This window comes from Pleurodeles waltl, chromosome 5 (assembly GCF_031143425.1).
Source record: "Pleurodeles waltl isolate 20211129_DDA chromosome 5, aPleWal1.hap1.20221129, whole genome shotgun sequence".
NCBI lineage: Eukaryota > Metazoa > Chordata > Amphibia > Caudata > Salamandridae > Pleurodeles > Pleurodeles waltl.
The window spans coordinates 677,227,774-677,244,678 of record NC_090444.1 but is presented as its reverse complement, the minus strand read 5'-3'; the positions used below and the strand labels follow the sequence as shown (position 1 = coordinate 677,244,678).

General features: G+C 41.0%; 1 protein-coding gene across 1 annotated transcript in view; it reads left to right on the top strand.

Moving 5' to 3' along the window:
* The window catches only part of FRK (fyn related Src family tyrosine kinase), a 276,993-nt gene that overhangs the window by 155,801 nt on the left and 104,287 nt on the right, over nt 1-16,905 (top strand). The window contains exon 2 of the mRNA XM_069234549.1: nt 7,532-7,653. Within this exon, the coding sequence (XP_069090650.1) occupies nt 7,532-7,653 (122 nt within the window). The remainder of the gene's footprint in view (nt 1-7,531; nt 7,654-16,905) is intronic.

Sequence of the window (16,905 nt, the reverse complement as noted above, 5' to 3'; positions counted from 1 at the left end):
CTTCGTCTTGTCTGTGTTGAGTTTGCGACAGTTGTCCTTCATCCAGTCGGTGACATTCGTCATGCCTCTGTGAAAGTTGGCTCTGGTGGTGAAGTCTTCTGACAACGAGAGGATGAGCTGGGTGTCATCGTGGTAGGAGATGATGTTGAGTCTGTGCGATCTGACTGTGTTTGCCAAGAGTGCCATGTATGTTTTGAAGAGGGTGGGGCTGAGGGCCAATCATTTGGGGAAGCCGCATATGATGATCTAATGTTCCAAGGTGAACAATGGGAGACAGATTCTCTGGGTTCTACGGGTGAGGTATGAGGCGATCTATTTGAGGGTGTCTCCTTGGATATCAGATACCACTATGATTTTTCACATGTGGAACACGATCACCATTCATTAGATAAAAGCATCCCACATATTAGTGCAACACCAGTGTACTGCCCTTCCCACAACTACTGACTACACTAGTTAACTTTTTCTCAGACCATGTTCACCTCTTGGAAATGTGCCCTTGTTTGATATAATATTACATTTGAAATTAATGTTTAAGATTTCCTTACCCAATCCCGGTTGGAATTAGGCCTCTTAGGTCACATGGGATTGCTAAACCACTCAATGAAGATTTTTCTAAATAAAATGACTAAAAGGTGGGCATGTTGGTAAAGACTGCAATCTCAAGCCAGAGCCCCGTCTTAAAACCCTGCAGAGTGCTCTGCTGTCTTTAGGGTAGTTTTGCACTATTACAATAGCACACACATATGAACATGCACTAGGCAATTTTTGCATTTAGGGATGGCTTTGACGCTCCTCCTCAAATGTATTCATAATAAAAATGGCTTGATACAAGGTAGAATTTCAGTTACAAAGTTTTAGGAGGCATCAAGTAGTAGCACACAGTGTTCGATTCTGGGATCCTCCTGCGAGCATATGAAATGTGAATTACAAATAAGGGGAAAGAAAGGGTAATGACTGACTGGAGGAAATGTAGTATTGTCTGGCAGGAATATACTGCTAAATGCACTAGGTCACGGTGGTATTTAGATATTGCAAAGGAATCCAGCTTGAGAAGGATGCAAACATTGAAGCAAAATACATTTTTGTTTTCTGTGTCACAAAAATGTACACAAAGAAAGCAGAAATGTGATCATCCTGGTCAGGCAGTAGCCTGCATACACTTGGAAGATCAGACCCTAATTAAGTCTAGGTTAAGAGCCTGGTGGGAGCAGTGCTTTTATCGGGTCTGTGATTCACATCCAAGGCCACTAGGGTAAGAGGCAAAGCAAACATCTCATTTTGAGATGAGGCAACCCTGAAAATGGGATCTGCCTGGGAGAAGTACTGTTTTTCTAAGCAGATCTGATGGCACTGCATAGCTGGCGGTTGGTGCAATGAGATGTTGGCTGCCATACCTGTACCAATGAGGGAATTCCTCTTTTATTTGATCATGTCTGTCCTGTCACCCCCCCTCCCGCCTCAACACACAAACACACACACAAATAAAAGAGTAAATGAGTGATCCAAAGGTGTTAAGAAAAGCATTTGTTTACTTCCGCTTTCATTTAAAGTTTAAACATTGCCCTCTTCGTATATTAATTCCACAAAATATCAACTGAGCTCCAAGATCAGTAGAAGTGGAGGTAAGTGTAGTAAATCTGTTCTTTCCCATGCATGCTTAGCTTTGGCAGTCAATATTGTGGAGTCAAATATTTGTAATTCGATATTCTTTCAAACACACCAAATCAAATGAATTAAAATGGAATATATAAAGCATAACAGCTGCGCCAAAGAGTTTCCCAGCTCTAAAGGCTGATGAGGGGTGGAATAGACTATACCCTAGCAAAAAAGCAAAGCCTTGAGCTTCTTTCTAAATGCAACTTCTGAGGCTAAAGAGAGAAGCTCGAGAGTAAGCTTGTTCCAGGCCAAAGCTGCTAATAAGGAAAACGAGAGACCATCCTTTGTGGCTAACCTAGCCCACGGAACCTTGGCCAGAGTGTCATGAGTCGAGCGCAACTCCCTACCTGGAGTGTAAGGGTGTACTCTGGCAGCCAAATATTAAGGTCCATTGTGGAAGGAAGCTCTGTCAAACAATGCCAGAGCTTTTAAAGAGAATCAACATTTTTGTGGGGAGCCGGTAGGGAGACCTCAAGTTGGTAGATACTGATGCTATCAACGGTAGCTTGAGAATGAGCTGGACCATCGCATTCTGAACAGTCTGGAGCATCTTTACTCTGTAGTTATGCTTGCCCAGATAAAGAACATTTGCATAGTCTAGGCTCGAGGTAATAAAGGCATGGACAACTGTCTTCCTGCCAGATAACGCAAGGAAGTGCAAAATGTCTAAAGTGCATGGAGGAGGCCAAAGCAAGTCCCCACCACAGCCGACCTTGGTGACAGGAAAGCGACCTTGTTATCAAATTTTACCCAGGGATTTTTAACCACTTCACCAGGAAGAGGTGGAGAGGTTGGCTTTGTCTGGCCAACAGTCGGCCTACTTGTTAGAAGGGAGAGACGCAAACAGGCGGCTTTCTGTATAGTCCTTATTGCTTATCAGGTAATGATGACGCATCTATTCAAATACAGCAGTAAGGCAAAAGGAGACGAGAAGAATGCCTGCCACAAGTTTAACCACTCGGTAAGCAGTCTTTTAAACTTTTATTGACATTTCATGGCAAAAAGGCTAATTGAACAATGGGAAACAATTAAATGGGGCTAGTGTGCTTTCCGTGTTCAAAGTCATCGCAGTGCTGATAGACCAATTAAATGGAACGTTTGTGTGTGGTTTATGTTTTATGGGTAAATTGCAGACTGGAAAGGAGATTGGTTCATTTGGACAGCATGATTTCATTATTCAAAGTGATTGTCAAATGCAGAACAATTACGATTATTATTGGTCAGTAATTCAGACACAGGAAGTACCTTTGCAGGATTCCCTTTGGTCTTTATTGTAATGGTATTTATATTAGGTTGGGATACCGTATATAGAGTGCAAACGTTCATCCTGAGGGGGATCTTGGCGTTAAAGACAACAAGCTTAGGTCTCTCCTATGTGAGAGCAACTGGTTTTGCCAGTGCATTTTAGCCATGTTGTACAACAGCTTGGCTGCTGTTCAGCATGACTAAAAGTTAGTGATGTGGTATTGAGGAGAGTGGGAAAAAGTGGGTGGCTGCAGAGTAGAGTGAAGTGGAGTGGCTTAGGGTGGAGTGGCATGGGACCGAGTGGAGTGGCGTAGAGAGGAGTAAAGTGGCATAGAGTGGGGTGAAGTGGAGTGGTGTAAAGTAGCTTAGAGTAGAATGCCATGGCATAGAGTGCCGTGACAGAGTGCCATGGCGTAGAGTGAAGTGGCGTGACGTGGCATGGAGTGGCATAGAGTTAAGTGGAGTGGCAGAGAGTAGGGTGCTGTGGCGTAGAGTAAAGTTCTGTAGAGTGAGGTAAAGTAGAGTGCATTAGGGTGGAGTAGAGTGGCATGGAGTTGAGTGGTGTCGACTGAAAAACAGCAGAGTAGAGAGGCATAGAGTAAAGTGGCTTGAAGTGGTGTAACGTGGAGTGGTATGGAATGGCATAGAGTGGAGTGGTATAGAGTGGGGTATAGTAGCACAGAGTGGAGTGTTGTGGTATAGAATGTAGTTGTGTAGAGTAGAGTGGCATAGAGTAGCATAGAGCGACAAAGAGAGGAGTAGTGTAAAGTCCTCTGGAGTGTAGTGGTGGAGAGTAGAGTGGCATAGAGTGCAATGGAGTGGCATAGAGTCGTATTATGTGGAGTAGCGTGGTGTGGAGTGGATTGATGTATAGTTCCATAGAGTGGTGTAGAGTAGAGTGCAATGGTGTAGAGGAGAGTGGTGTAAGTAGTACTGTTGTGGGTGTAAGTAACCAATGCATCAATAAAAATGACTGAGAGGGTGAAAAGAACATAACTATGAAGCTGTATGCCTCTTTTAAAAGTAGGAAAGCACATTGCACATCCCGGAATAATACTGAAATGCTTATTAAATAATAAAAATATATAGTGCATTGCAGAAAAATGAGGAAGAACAAAGACAAGTAAGAACACGTACTTGGTCCATCCTCCAGAGAGGACCTGACACAAGAAGCCAAATGAATAGTAAACAATAGTCTCGCAGCACATGTGCTGTGCAGGCAAGACCTAAAAACAGAATAAATTCCTTTGAATTATGGGAAATAATTCACTTGTGTGATATTATTCCAGTGACTTATGAGGTTTGGAACACCACTAGTCGAGCTGTAAATTTTTGATGAATATGTTTGGAGTGACAGTTAAAATTATATTGTGTTCCTATATTAATGACAGAATCCTTATCCATAAAAATATACATTCTCAAATGTAGTGATACGTTACCATCAGATGCCAAAGGGAAATTATATATATATTGAAATATTTTACATGAAATGCCCATTGGAAGGTGCCGAATTAGGCATAAAGGCTTCCCTGAAAAATGAGATAAAGTGTCAAATGTTGTTAGATAATTTGATGTAAAATGAACGCTGTTGCCAAATTGCCACATGGTAATTCGCCAACAAAATACGCACATAAAGAAAATTCCTAGAAGTGAGTAGAAACTGGAATTGCAAGCCTACTCTGACATTGAGAATAGTTCTGCAATAACTGAGGGAAGCACTGTGCTGATACACTATGGAGTGGTGTCATTGGCATTCCTCCTGAGGTCTGTCTGGTCAAGCTAGTTCCCAGCATTTATGAGACTCTTAATTTAGACTGCCAACCGATGGGGTGAGAAAGACCTTTTGGAGCATGCTGTTTAAGACAGTGCATGCCTGCAGATGCAGGGAGTTATCAACATAGGCAACTCAGGGCAGGGTTTAGGGTGTTGCAACAGGTGCAGCTGCACCTTGTAGTGAGCTCTTGGGAGGGGGCTGGATTTGCTCTGTTTAGAAATAACTTATAAGTTTAAAAACACCTGCAGCAGGGTTTCTTGTGTGTCCAGCAGTTATCAGATATCACTACAAATGTCAAGATAACTCTGATGAATAATGTTTTTTTGCTAGAGAGAGAGATCAGAGTTTTGTCTAGTGGTAGTTTTGACTCATCATAAAGTAACAGAAAGAGTTAACATGCCTGCGGCAAAGAATGTGTACCATACAGATCACAGAACTGTATTTTACGTGGATAGCTCAATGGGTTACTTCTTTTGTCACAGAGATCATTTTATTAATTTCATTTCAGAAGTTACAGTCCTCATATAGCACAGTGACCTCTGAACTGTCATCAAAGAGTTGATAATCCTGATTTTGTGCTTCTCCAGACCAAACACTCTTGAAATATGCTGCCTACTAGTATTGATGACAATGCGACTCCTACACCTTGTAAACCTACTCGTTTTATGCAACTTTCGAACAGTGCTTAATTTGTAAATAAAAATGTGCCCGGTGCCCAAAGCTCGCCTCAGAAATACACGGCTGTTGCAATTAAATGTGTGAGACAGTAATCTTAAAGTCTTCTCTGGCCTCGTTAATCCATTTACAGCCACTCCCTGCCACTTTAGCCCACTCTTGCAGCTTTCTACCTTTAATGATTTTTTTTTCATTTTTGTCTTTCTTCGTCTTTCCCATAAGTGTCTTTTGCTTGCAGTAAATGCTTGAGGCAGAAAAATAAGTGCCGGCCCTCAAAAATAACTGGAGGTGCCTGGCACCGGAAACCACCGGCTTAAGTTAAGCACTGATTTTCCATAGACTGATGTACACATGCACAATTCATTGTCTTTGTATTATGTGTGTGTGATGTAAAGTGCTCAGACACCCAGTGTACTTTGATATGAGTAGTCGTATAAAATAAATTAATTGGATGTGTGAGAGGGGCTATGGAGAGATGAGGGGCACTGTTGGAGAGGGTAGTAGTGAAGGAATCTGTGGAGAAGGTGGTCATTGGGGCACCAAAAAAGACTGTGACACCAGGCACCACCAGCGCTAAAGCTGGCCCTGAGGCTACCTATACTAGCAAACATTCAAGCACACGTTACGTCACGGCAAGCATTTCTAAAGTCAATAGGACTGGCTTTGTGGTTTACATTAAATGAATGGTATTGAAATCGCATATTATGTTGTTTGCAAACCCTTTATTTCTGATAGAGTAGCCTGTGGTAAAAGCAGGGGTACATTCTTCATTATAAAACCAAGGCACATTTATGAATATCCATATGCCGCCCGTCATGAGTGTCATACTGGTTCCTTGTGGCACGTGACAATGAATTAATGTACCATTTGATGAATTGTTAGCTTCTGAAATGTATTTTTAATAGAGCAATGGGTTTTCTCTGGGGCTGTTGACTAATCATTCGTTCACTATGTATCGAAGTGCTTATTTCATAAGTGTCCCTGATTCCAGGATGTCTTGCCCCCTGATTTGAATTGTTTGTATGAAATAAACGTGTTTTAAATGATTTCATGTTTGCATGATTACTGATTATGCGATGGACATAACATATTGTACTCACTAGGGAGCTGTAAATACACTGATTGATTTTGGTCTGTTCCCACACAGTGTATGTTTTAAAGAACATTTGCTGCTTTTTTTCCGTTTTGTTTAATGTACGCCCAGTGTAATGTACGCCCAGTGTATTGATTGAACCAAAATGGTGGGAGGTGTACACACTCCTGTTATGAAACTTAAGAGAATGACACGCGCCGCCCTTGAAGCCTTTCCCGGAAGTGAATTAAGGTCTAGCATTTGAAGAAAAGGTATAAAGTTTTGCTGCATGTTTGAGATTTGATAAAAGAATATTTTTAAGGCGCATTGCTTTTGTTAGGCCGACGAATTTAGAGCAGCCTACGAACCAGATTTGGAAGACAGCACATAATTCATGAAACAGATTGCCATTGCAGCAAGCCTTTGACTTTTCATCCTTATGATGTTGATTATATTGCTTCCTGAACTACACATCCATATCAGGCTATGTTAATGCTTCCCCTCACAACACATTAGACAAAACCCCTGGCATTATTATATATCGGTTACTGCTGGACCCATAAATAAATAAATAATTTTTTTTTTTAACCTGTTGACTACAAAGTAACATTTTTGCTTTCTTCAAAAAAATATTCAATTATGGATTTTTATTTATCTTACATTACAAATACTTCTGTGTATTATTAGGATGCTTCCTTACAACCTTTTTATTTTAGTTCACAGAACCAACACTTGAAATACTGATAAATAAGAAAACAAACTATTACCAAGAGAGATTCAAAACTTAAAACACACACGTTTTAAAACGAACACTCACACAAGCTTACAAAAAACACATACCTTCTAACACATTCCATTCCATTATAATAATAACTACACAAATCAACATATTAAAGGCACAACCTATTGGCGTTGCCAGTGCTTGTTTCATACCTACCTGTTCTACCATATACATACTGATTGGCACTTTCAGCCCAGGGCGGTTTATGAACAGGAATACAGGGCACAGGTGTTTCTGCAAATAAGTACCCTTTGGGGGATTATGCAGTAAAATATGAATTTTAGATTTTCATACTTATTATACTGATATATGTTCTTCTCTTTAGGTGGTTTTTTGGTGCACTCAAACGGTCAGATGCGGAGAAAAAGCTGCGGCTTGCTATAAATAAGAGTGGGACATTCCTGATCCGGGAAAGCGAAACTCAGAAAGGAGACTTCTCCCTTTCAGGTATCATGATTTACAGTCTCATACAATTTTCTAGTTTCCACATATTTTGATTTGTGCCGTAAAATTGCATGTGAAATGCAGTATTAATCTGATTATTTACTGATAATCTTCGTTACACCGAGTTCTACTCTTTCCTTTCCGAGTCCTACCTTATAGACTAGAGCTGGGACTACAAAGGGCAACAAAACGGTAACACTATATAAATGGTGCCATAAAAGAGCATCACAGCACTGAAAGAGTCAAGTTCCATTACCACCAGCAAAGTAATATGTAACCTGCCTGTCACTGGGCGAAGTTGTAACCACCAAACTGCATAAACTGCATCCAGTTTTTTTATTATCAATTCTCAAACTCAATATGAGCCATCATGATTCACAGTACTCCTGGCCAGACAATCATAAATTTATATTCTTAGGCTTATGCATATGATTTGTGTAAATTTCGGCTGTGAGAACTCCTGAGAACCCACGCCAAGCACATAGTCCATCAAATATTTTTATGCATATAGAAATGAAACTCAGAATTGCATGTCTTGTACCTCCAGGGGGGAAATACTTTTCACAGTAGAAATCCCTCTACCAGTATAGTTCCACCAATTTGAATTTGTTCTTTCTGCATTTCATTTCTAGTTACGATTGTACTCCTACCCTTGATAGTAATATATCTCTAGCCATATCCGGGGCTTAATGTGCTTGCAAAGTTTGTCTATACTCAGAAGCTTGCATTCTTGTGGGTGTTATCTGATTTGGCAGTTTACTGAGCTCTGAAGTGATCATGGCTCAACTATGTGCCATGATTTGTTCAGACAGAAATTTCTGACTGCACCAGCTGATCTTTAAGTGTGCTTACTTCCAATTACAAGTCCAAATTCATGTTTTGTGGATTACTGAATTTGCAATCTTACTGGGTGGTATTTGTTCACCTAAGTTTTGCTTTGGATGTTCTTACCTTTGTGGATGATGACCCACCCTGTTTACATTCTCTCCGTGCAAAGTTGTACGCACTGTGATGCCCAATCCAAAATAATGTAAGGATAGGGTGTGAGAATGTTACGAGAATCCAAAGTGTTTCGCAGTGGTACAAAGCCACGGACTGAGGTTGGGAGATCATGACAGAGGGTAGGGGAGATCACGATGTCAGTGCCATGTCTAAGAAAAAGTACTTTTAACTCTCTAAAAATCAGGGCCACTTCTATGGCTTGTGGAAGGGTTTTCTTCAGTTATCCATCTGAGCAATTTAGAGTCCTAGGATTTTTGCCACCAAACAAGCAGCACTTAACTGCTTCCAAATATTTTATGCAGCACGCTTTATTTATGCTGAAAGCTTGATTCAGCCCTAAAAACGGGGCTTCTCACAGTTGCCTGGGACCAGCAAGGAGTGTATTGAGCAGTCCCCATGTCTGTAAAGAGGGAGCTGCACAGAGTAACATGGAGTATCTCCTCATACCTGGATGGAGTTGGTGCCATGCAGAAAGAGGGAAGTGGTGCCACATTTTAAGGACTTTCCTACTCTCTCCCCCTGAGGCCTTATCTAGATTTGGCTAGGAACGTGACTCTGGTTGCAGCACTTATCATTGGATATGGCAGCTTAGCTAATTCATGCAGCTCACAAATTTCTCTGTCTTACTTTTAATTGTGACTTTACCATTAAAATAACCATCGGCCATTATGGCATGGTAAACTAAAACTGCCAATATGGCTACTGGCGCATCATAGAGCATGCACACACATAGTGGCCATCTTGGAATGCTTTTTTATCTCAAAAACAAAAAACATTTGAATTTGTGATTTTGCAAATTGTAAAGCTTGCGACCACAAAAAGGGTTTTACATTCCAAGATATGATTTTGCAAATTGTAGTGTTTGCGACCACAAAAAGAGTTTTGCTCATCAGGCCCTAAATTTCTTACTGATTATTTGGACTCAGATTATAAGCAGGAAATGTGATTAAGTCTATGTCTCTCAAAGTTTTTTAAATAGTCTCCCCATCTTGATGTAAACCCATTTTATCAACCTCTGTTGTAATGTAAAAGGCCCTCTAATAAAACAGTTAATGTGATCTGTATAAATGGAAAAATAAATGAATAAATGACAGCATTCACATTGTCTAAAAATTATATTTTGTCTAGTGGGGCAGTGCATATAGTTGGGCAAATTTGCCTGGTCATCAGTGCAAAATATCCCAGTCAATAGTGCAATCTAATTAATCAGGCCACTGGTGTCTACATTTATATAAAAGGGACTAATGCAGTTTCTATTAAGTCTTTATGTTCCACTCACTTTTGAATTCAATACTACTTTCCAAGTTAGATTTATATACTCTCTTAAGTGACCATTGGATGTCATCTACGCACAACAGAAACCACTAACAAATAAACAAACCTTAAAGTATTAATCGTCTCTTTGTATAACACCTTACTTGAGTTGTTCATAATTATTTTCCAGGTCCCTCTGCGGTTTAAAACTGCATCTTAAGTTCCTCTGTTATGTTTGTGCACTGAGCCAGGGCCCAACCTCCTTTGCCCTCACCTCCTTTTTATGTGTTAAACACAACTGAAAAGTGACTTTTACTGTTCGAGCCGGTCGAAGAATTATTTGCATAAGTTTGGTCCCTGCGCATAGGAAAGTGAGCGAAAAATGATGGAATGGAAGGCAACCCCGAGTAAATACCAAAGGCGGAGATTAATTCAGATATTTCGACCTTCACTTTTCATTTTTGCTAGTACTTAGAATAACACTTACCATGACTGTCACATGTGAGACTCCCACTTTCCTGGACAAGTAACGACACAGCAGTAATACTGGTGTTGTATGGCTGTCCAAAACATCACAATAACAACCCCTTTGCAGTGCTTTCAAAAGCCTCGTGCGGGTGAAAGAACAAGTAAGGTCTGTGATGAGGTGCTGCCCACTGGCACTGTCATTACCTGGAAAGAAACCAAATTCATGTTTGGAGTTTCCCTTCAAGCTTGGGTCAGCAGTGACCGAAACCCTGGTGGGCATTGTTGAGCTGCCAAATCAGAACATCGTCACGCTGCTTAGAACAGGTTTTGTTGACTCAACAATACCAGCTGCCTTCCAGTTGTCAAGCAAACAAGCTGGCATGACTTAAAATATTATTTGGCTGAACAAGAACAAACTGTGTCACTGTTGTGGGAGCTAATTCTTCCTGAAACGAAAGGATAAACCACTTTTTTAATGATGGGGTCTTTTCTATTTTAATATTCTTCAGATAATTTGCCAAAATAAATGAGGTATTCGAAGTATGAATTAAAATAGGCCCTTTAACTGTCGTGTTTATGTTTTCATTTAATTAAAATACAGCCATTGTGTTAGCGTGCTTGGAGAAGTTGAATTTCGCCTACACAGTCGATAATTGCACCCGCTGTTCGCGCCTTTGAAGTCTCTTCTCCTTTCTGTACAATAAATCTTTAGTTACACATTAGTTTGCTTCTGTAAATGAACATCGCCAGACTGGGGAACCAGAAGGAGCCCTGGCAAAAATGCTCAAACCAGCCCATCTCCATTTATCTCCTCTCACAAACTCTGTCCACCCATCCATTCACTCTCCCTCCTTCACTCCTCTCTCTTCTCCCTTCCTGACGGTGACCCTGGAAAAGTATTTCAGTTTCGATATTTCAGAAAACAGCGCCCCCTTATGGTCTCAGATGAAGGGACATAATGGACCCCTCCTTTGTCCAGAACAAAGGAGCAGGTGTTTGGTGACTGGATGCAGCCTCCTACCTAGGTCCAGAGAGCCTTGCACTAGGGACCTTTACGAATTTGAGAATCCATATCACTGACAGGGATGACCACGTGCGGAAAAAGGCATTTAGGAACATTTGTGGGTGGTAGGCATGTTTAACGTGCCCTTTGTAACAAATACAATAGGACAGAAGAGCGCCTAAATAAAAAACATGACGGTCCTTAATGTGAGACTCCAAAAATGAATCATGATCTCCTAAATGCAGAAATAAAGACTGACGAATATAATCCAGATTTTGGAGCAGCAAAAGGGTGAAGTGGGTGCTGGTTGTACAAAGCAAAAGGGAGGTGCCTGCACAGTGGCGGATTTTCAATAAGCGCAGAGGAGCGTTCAACCCCCACCCCCCTGTTTTTATGATCGTTTTTTGGGAAAAGGGGTGGGGCCAAGAGGGCGACGAGCAATGAGGGGAGTGCACAGCAAATTCACATGCGCTCAGGGCTCTCTCAACTGGGTGTTGCCAGCCAATCGTAACGCTGCTCTAAGCAGCGTCAGGAGTGGTGCAGGGCAGGCTGGGAGCCTGTGCCTGTCTGCAGTGAGGAGATGGAGGAGCGGAGCAGCGCGCATCGGTAAGGTAAGTGGTTTAAAAAAAAAAAAGTATTTTTATTTAATTGAATTCTTCTCCCTCTTACCCCCTGCGCTCCACTCCACCCCTTCTGCTTAGCGCGAGCCACGACTGGTCCTGCAGGAAGAAGGGAGCTGCCTCTGGTTTTAGGGAAAGTATTCCAATCAGTGGTAGTGGCAGGTGAGTCCTATGTTCTTGTGGGAGCACGACAGAGCTTACAAGGAAGAACGGAAAAGTTAAAAGCAAAATGGCAAGTTACTACAATGGAGGTCTTTGGAAGTAGGCGGATTACACTGCCAGAAGGTGATCACCCTTCATCAGAGTGAGAGTTAAAGGGCCACATCTGTCCCTCACAACTCTTCATCAGTGGCACATATGAAAACCAGTCAAATGCAGGTGTGTTCTCCCACTGCAACTAAAGAGTCCTGGCAACAAGTTTCTTGCCACGTTTTCCGCACTGGGCACTGCAAGATCAAAGTTCAGCATTAACTTGAGATTTCACTTGATTTGGATACAAAAGAACGAGGGTGGCAGACTGGTAGGTTGGGAGAAAAGGGAAATCTAGAATTTATTATACCATTTATATAGTGCTTCATACTCCAAAGCGGACCATTGAAGCACTTTTCAGTCAGGTATATTCTACATCACGGGGGAGTATGTGGTTGGCAGAGTGCTGTATTGTGATCCTGTGTGGGAAGGATTTCGGATTTGTGCTTGAATGACCAAAGAGGGGCTGGTATTCTTTCCTGGAGAACAGCGTCTAGTAACAAGAAGAGGCGGGGTTATGGATAGGAACACAAATTATAACTGTAGTTCGGACTACAGTTTATATATGCAGATACACAGTGCCATCCTGAGTGCAGCGGGGTACTTTGTGGATGTACACCAAAAATTGTGGATGCGGATAATCAGTAAGCTATATGGCAACATGCACAGGGCAGGGATGCTCTCAAGGGAGTAAAATGTCAAATGGACAAGGAAGGAAGTTGATGACAGGATCAGTAGCAGTGCTCCTTTTTTTAAGGAAGGGGAAATACACCTCATGAACGAGAAAAGAAGACGAAGAGCAATCAAGATTGACATCATGAAAAGAAACTATGCAGTCTTTAAAAGTCTTAGATTCCACCTCACCCCACTTGATTATATGAAGCAACATTTTTGAGCAGGGATTAACACCATAAGACTAACTCTCATGCACCTGAACATCCCAAAGGCAAGCAAGCACCAGTTGGGCTAGCCCTGACCAGACCACTGCCCAGACCCTAGTCAGCCTCACACTCTACACTTGAGAGGGTAAGAGATGAATCACTTGGTAGTTTATTTCTCTGATAGAGCAAGGGTGAATTATCTTGCCCTGTCTCGCCCTTCTGTCCTCATCCTTCCTAGTGATCCCAGTACTTTTCTTAGATCACAGACACCCTTGCTGTCTTTTATTTACCTGACAATCCGCCTCTTGACCTCCCAGAATTCTTCCCAGACAACGTTTACTTTGTTGATTAGTAGTGAATGGCATTTCAGGGTGAAAAAGAGCCAACGCAGACAAAGGAAACATACCCTGCTTCCACAGCATCAACTTTGACAGCAACATGGCACATATTTGATAGTTCTCTTTTTGATCAACCTTAGCACACAATGTAGCACAGTAGTGACATGGGGCAGTTGTGGTACATAAGGGGGAGACGTCATTCTAACTGGTAACCAAACTAAGAGAGAGGAGACACAGGCCTTGATTTTGGGAACATCAGGTATGAAAGAAGAGCATAATAAGCAGTTGATTTAGGAAGTATTCTTTTGATATGCAGGAGGATAGATGTTTTCAGTAAATCCTGACAGCTTCTAAGAGTGAACAAGCTGGAGCCCTTATGGGCATTCAAGAGCTTGTGTGACACTGAAGCAGAAAATATGAAAGAAACCAAAACAAAAACCAACTCAAGAAAAAGGTAAAGTGGAACCTAGAAAACATCAAATTGACCGTCCAAATAATCAAGTTTTTAACAACTTCTGAATGTGTTCCTTTTGAGGAAGACAGTTCCACCATTTTTGCAGTACAAACAGAAAAAAACCTTGTCACCAGAGCGGATCTGCCGTGTGGATGTTGAGAAGTCACCTCGTCTTCAATCTCAAATTTCACGCCAGGATGCATTTTTTTATGATTTGTTTTGCAAAAAGGCAGGGCTGGTCCCATGAAATTCTTGATGAGCCACACAGAGACATTTAAGGTCACTTTTTTTTTAACATGAAGCCAATGTAGCTTGGTAAAAAAATGGCAAACTGAATCTCTTCCTTGGAGTCATAAAATAAGTCTAGAGGTCATGCTCTGAACTTTTTGAGGTTTTGCTAGTAAGAGTCCCAAATATAAAGTATTCCCGTAGTCTAAGCGGAACATAGTAACTGCCTGAATCTGTGATTGGAGGGTGAGAATAGCTTAAAAAAATTAAGATATTTAACATCCCAAAGGAGGGTGACATGATTTTGGAGATGTAACTGGCCAAAGTAAGCTTTGAATCAAAAAAATTATCCCCAGATTGTTCAGTATCTCAGATGATTTGGGGGTAGACCCTAGACTGTTTTGCCACTGGTTACTGGATCAGCTGTTTGAGTCATTGTCTGTGATTAGCACTTTGGTTTTTGCTGCAATTGACATAAGAGGTGAGCCCCTAAACATATGTTAGCACAAGGTGACCTATGTAAATGCAGTCCAGGAGGAACAGAACATACCACATTATCAGGGTGACTATGGACTATCTAAATGGCATCTATGTAGATTTAGATCAATTGTTTTCATATGTATAAATATCAAATGTAGGTATCCTGAATATCTGGCATGGATCTAGTCTTCCTGGTCCTTCATTGGACACCCCTGTATTAGTACACTAGTTTTAACTTTGTAACACAATATTTTTTTTCCAAATTGGCTTTCAGTTGCTTCTCCACTTATAATTCTACTACGAGATCAGCTTAAAACAGTGGTTCCCAACCTGTGGTCTGGGGACCCCTAGGGTTTCTGGAATCCTCCACAGGGGGGCCACAACTGCTTACTACTTTAAATATTATTAAAAGATTAATAAAGTGTATATAAATGAAGTGGCTAAATGTACAAAATAAAATGTTAAAACGTCATTAAAATGTCAAGGAGTTTGAAATTGGAGGCTGAAAGTTAAATTAGTATCCTCAGGTTGATTTGTGGGAGCAGTGCAGGTGCAACAAACAGAATATAGTATTGATGATGTGTAGCTTCAATTAAATTTAGAAAAGCTCCAACCCTCGTATTAAACTTTGTATATTTTTTATATTTATATTTGTTTTGAAAATTAAATAAAATATACTATAGTTTGAGTGTATGTTTGAATGTTTGTTTCTGTATTTCTTGTGTATTGTTTTGCAGTTCAAATCATCAGCAGTGTGTGGCAGAGGTCCCTGGCTTCCAGTGATGATTCAGTGGGGGTCCCTGGGTGCCAGTAATGAGAAAGTGGGAGTCCATAGAACAGTGGTCTCCAAACTTTTTAATTCCCGACCTCCCCCCCCAATTAAAAAATACAAAAATCATTGGGCACCACCTCAGAATTTTTCATGATTATTTTATAAAGATGGCAATGTTTAAATATATCCAGATGTATTTAAACATTGCAGTTAAGTACTGTTACCTTTTTAAAAGTGCAATAACATGTTTCTGCTTTTTTTAAAAACACTGTTAACTATGTAATGCTTCTTTTGGCCGGAACCTGGTGCCCCCTGGGATCACTTGAGGTAGGGGGGCCCGTCCCCCAGTTTGAAGACCTCTGCCATAGAAGTTAAAGGGTTGGGACCCACTGGCTTAAACACACACATAGGTATGCGCCCTTTAAACTTCAAACTGTTGTGAAATCATTTGCATTTATTCACCCACTTAGTAAACAAGACGTATTGTATTCTAAATTTGTTCTCAGATAATCAGGATTGAGTCGTGTGTAGTCTGGCCTGTCTCCCAGCGATTCTGAGGCCTCTTCCATGGCTGACTGGAGCTGTACACTTTTAGTAAATGGGGTGAGCATGTCCTACAAGCCTGTAGTAGCCGCCGTAAGAGCCGAGGGACAGTCCTGTTACACCCTGGGCATTTGACAAACAAAATTGTCAATTTCGACTGACTGACAAAATGTTCTTTCCTGCTTGGACATGCCTTTTGATTGGCGGGCTGACTTTTTTGTTAGTTCAAGGGAAACAATAATGGTAATTTTGTAAGCTCATAAACACATGAAGCAGTTTCTGTGACATTAAATTGTAACCTTCTCCTAAAGTATTGTAAAAGTGAAGTGTGTCACTGGTGTGACTTTATTTCCCACTAGGCAAATACCCATATATTTTGTTTGCACAAATTTTCTGCCGAATGGACGAAGCCACTTAGCTTGGAACGTACTGCGGTTTATTTATCGAGCTCATCCACACATAGGCCTCCCCAATTATACTCAGTGAAATACACTCCTATTTCCAGTGATATTGTTTAAATAATTTCTCCAAAACAGATACAGACCTTCCAAAAACTAGAAAAAAGACAGCATCCTAGTTTTCATCGGTTTGACCTCACAATATGCAGTTGAATCATCGAGTCAGATTTTTAGAAAGCAAGCATGAAAAAAGATAAGCAAATACAGTTATCATTCAACGTGGACCTCAATACCAAATGGGCCCATACCCAACAAACAACCATACAAAAAATATATAATAGGGGCACAGACGCTTTGCTGACATTGCCATGTAGATAACTTTTTTTGAGGCCCCACGCTCAAAAAAAAGGAAGCCCCCCCGACAGGTTTCTGATATTCTTTGGGATATATTGTCCCTAGACCAATTGCCGATGTGCATGTAACTGATCGTCTGTAGTGGCGAGTTAGAAAAACAAGCATTTGCAAAGCTACAAGGACTACAATTGGGTGTCATCATTTTGCCATG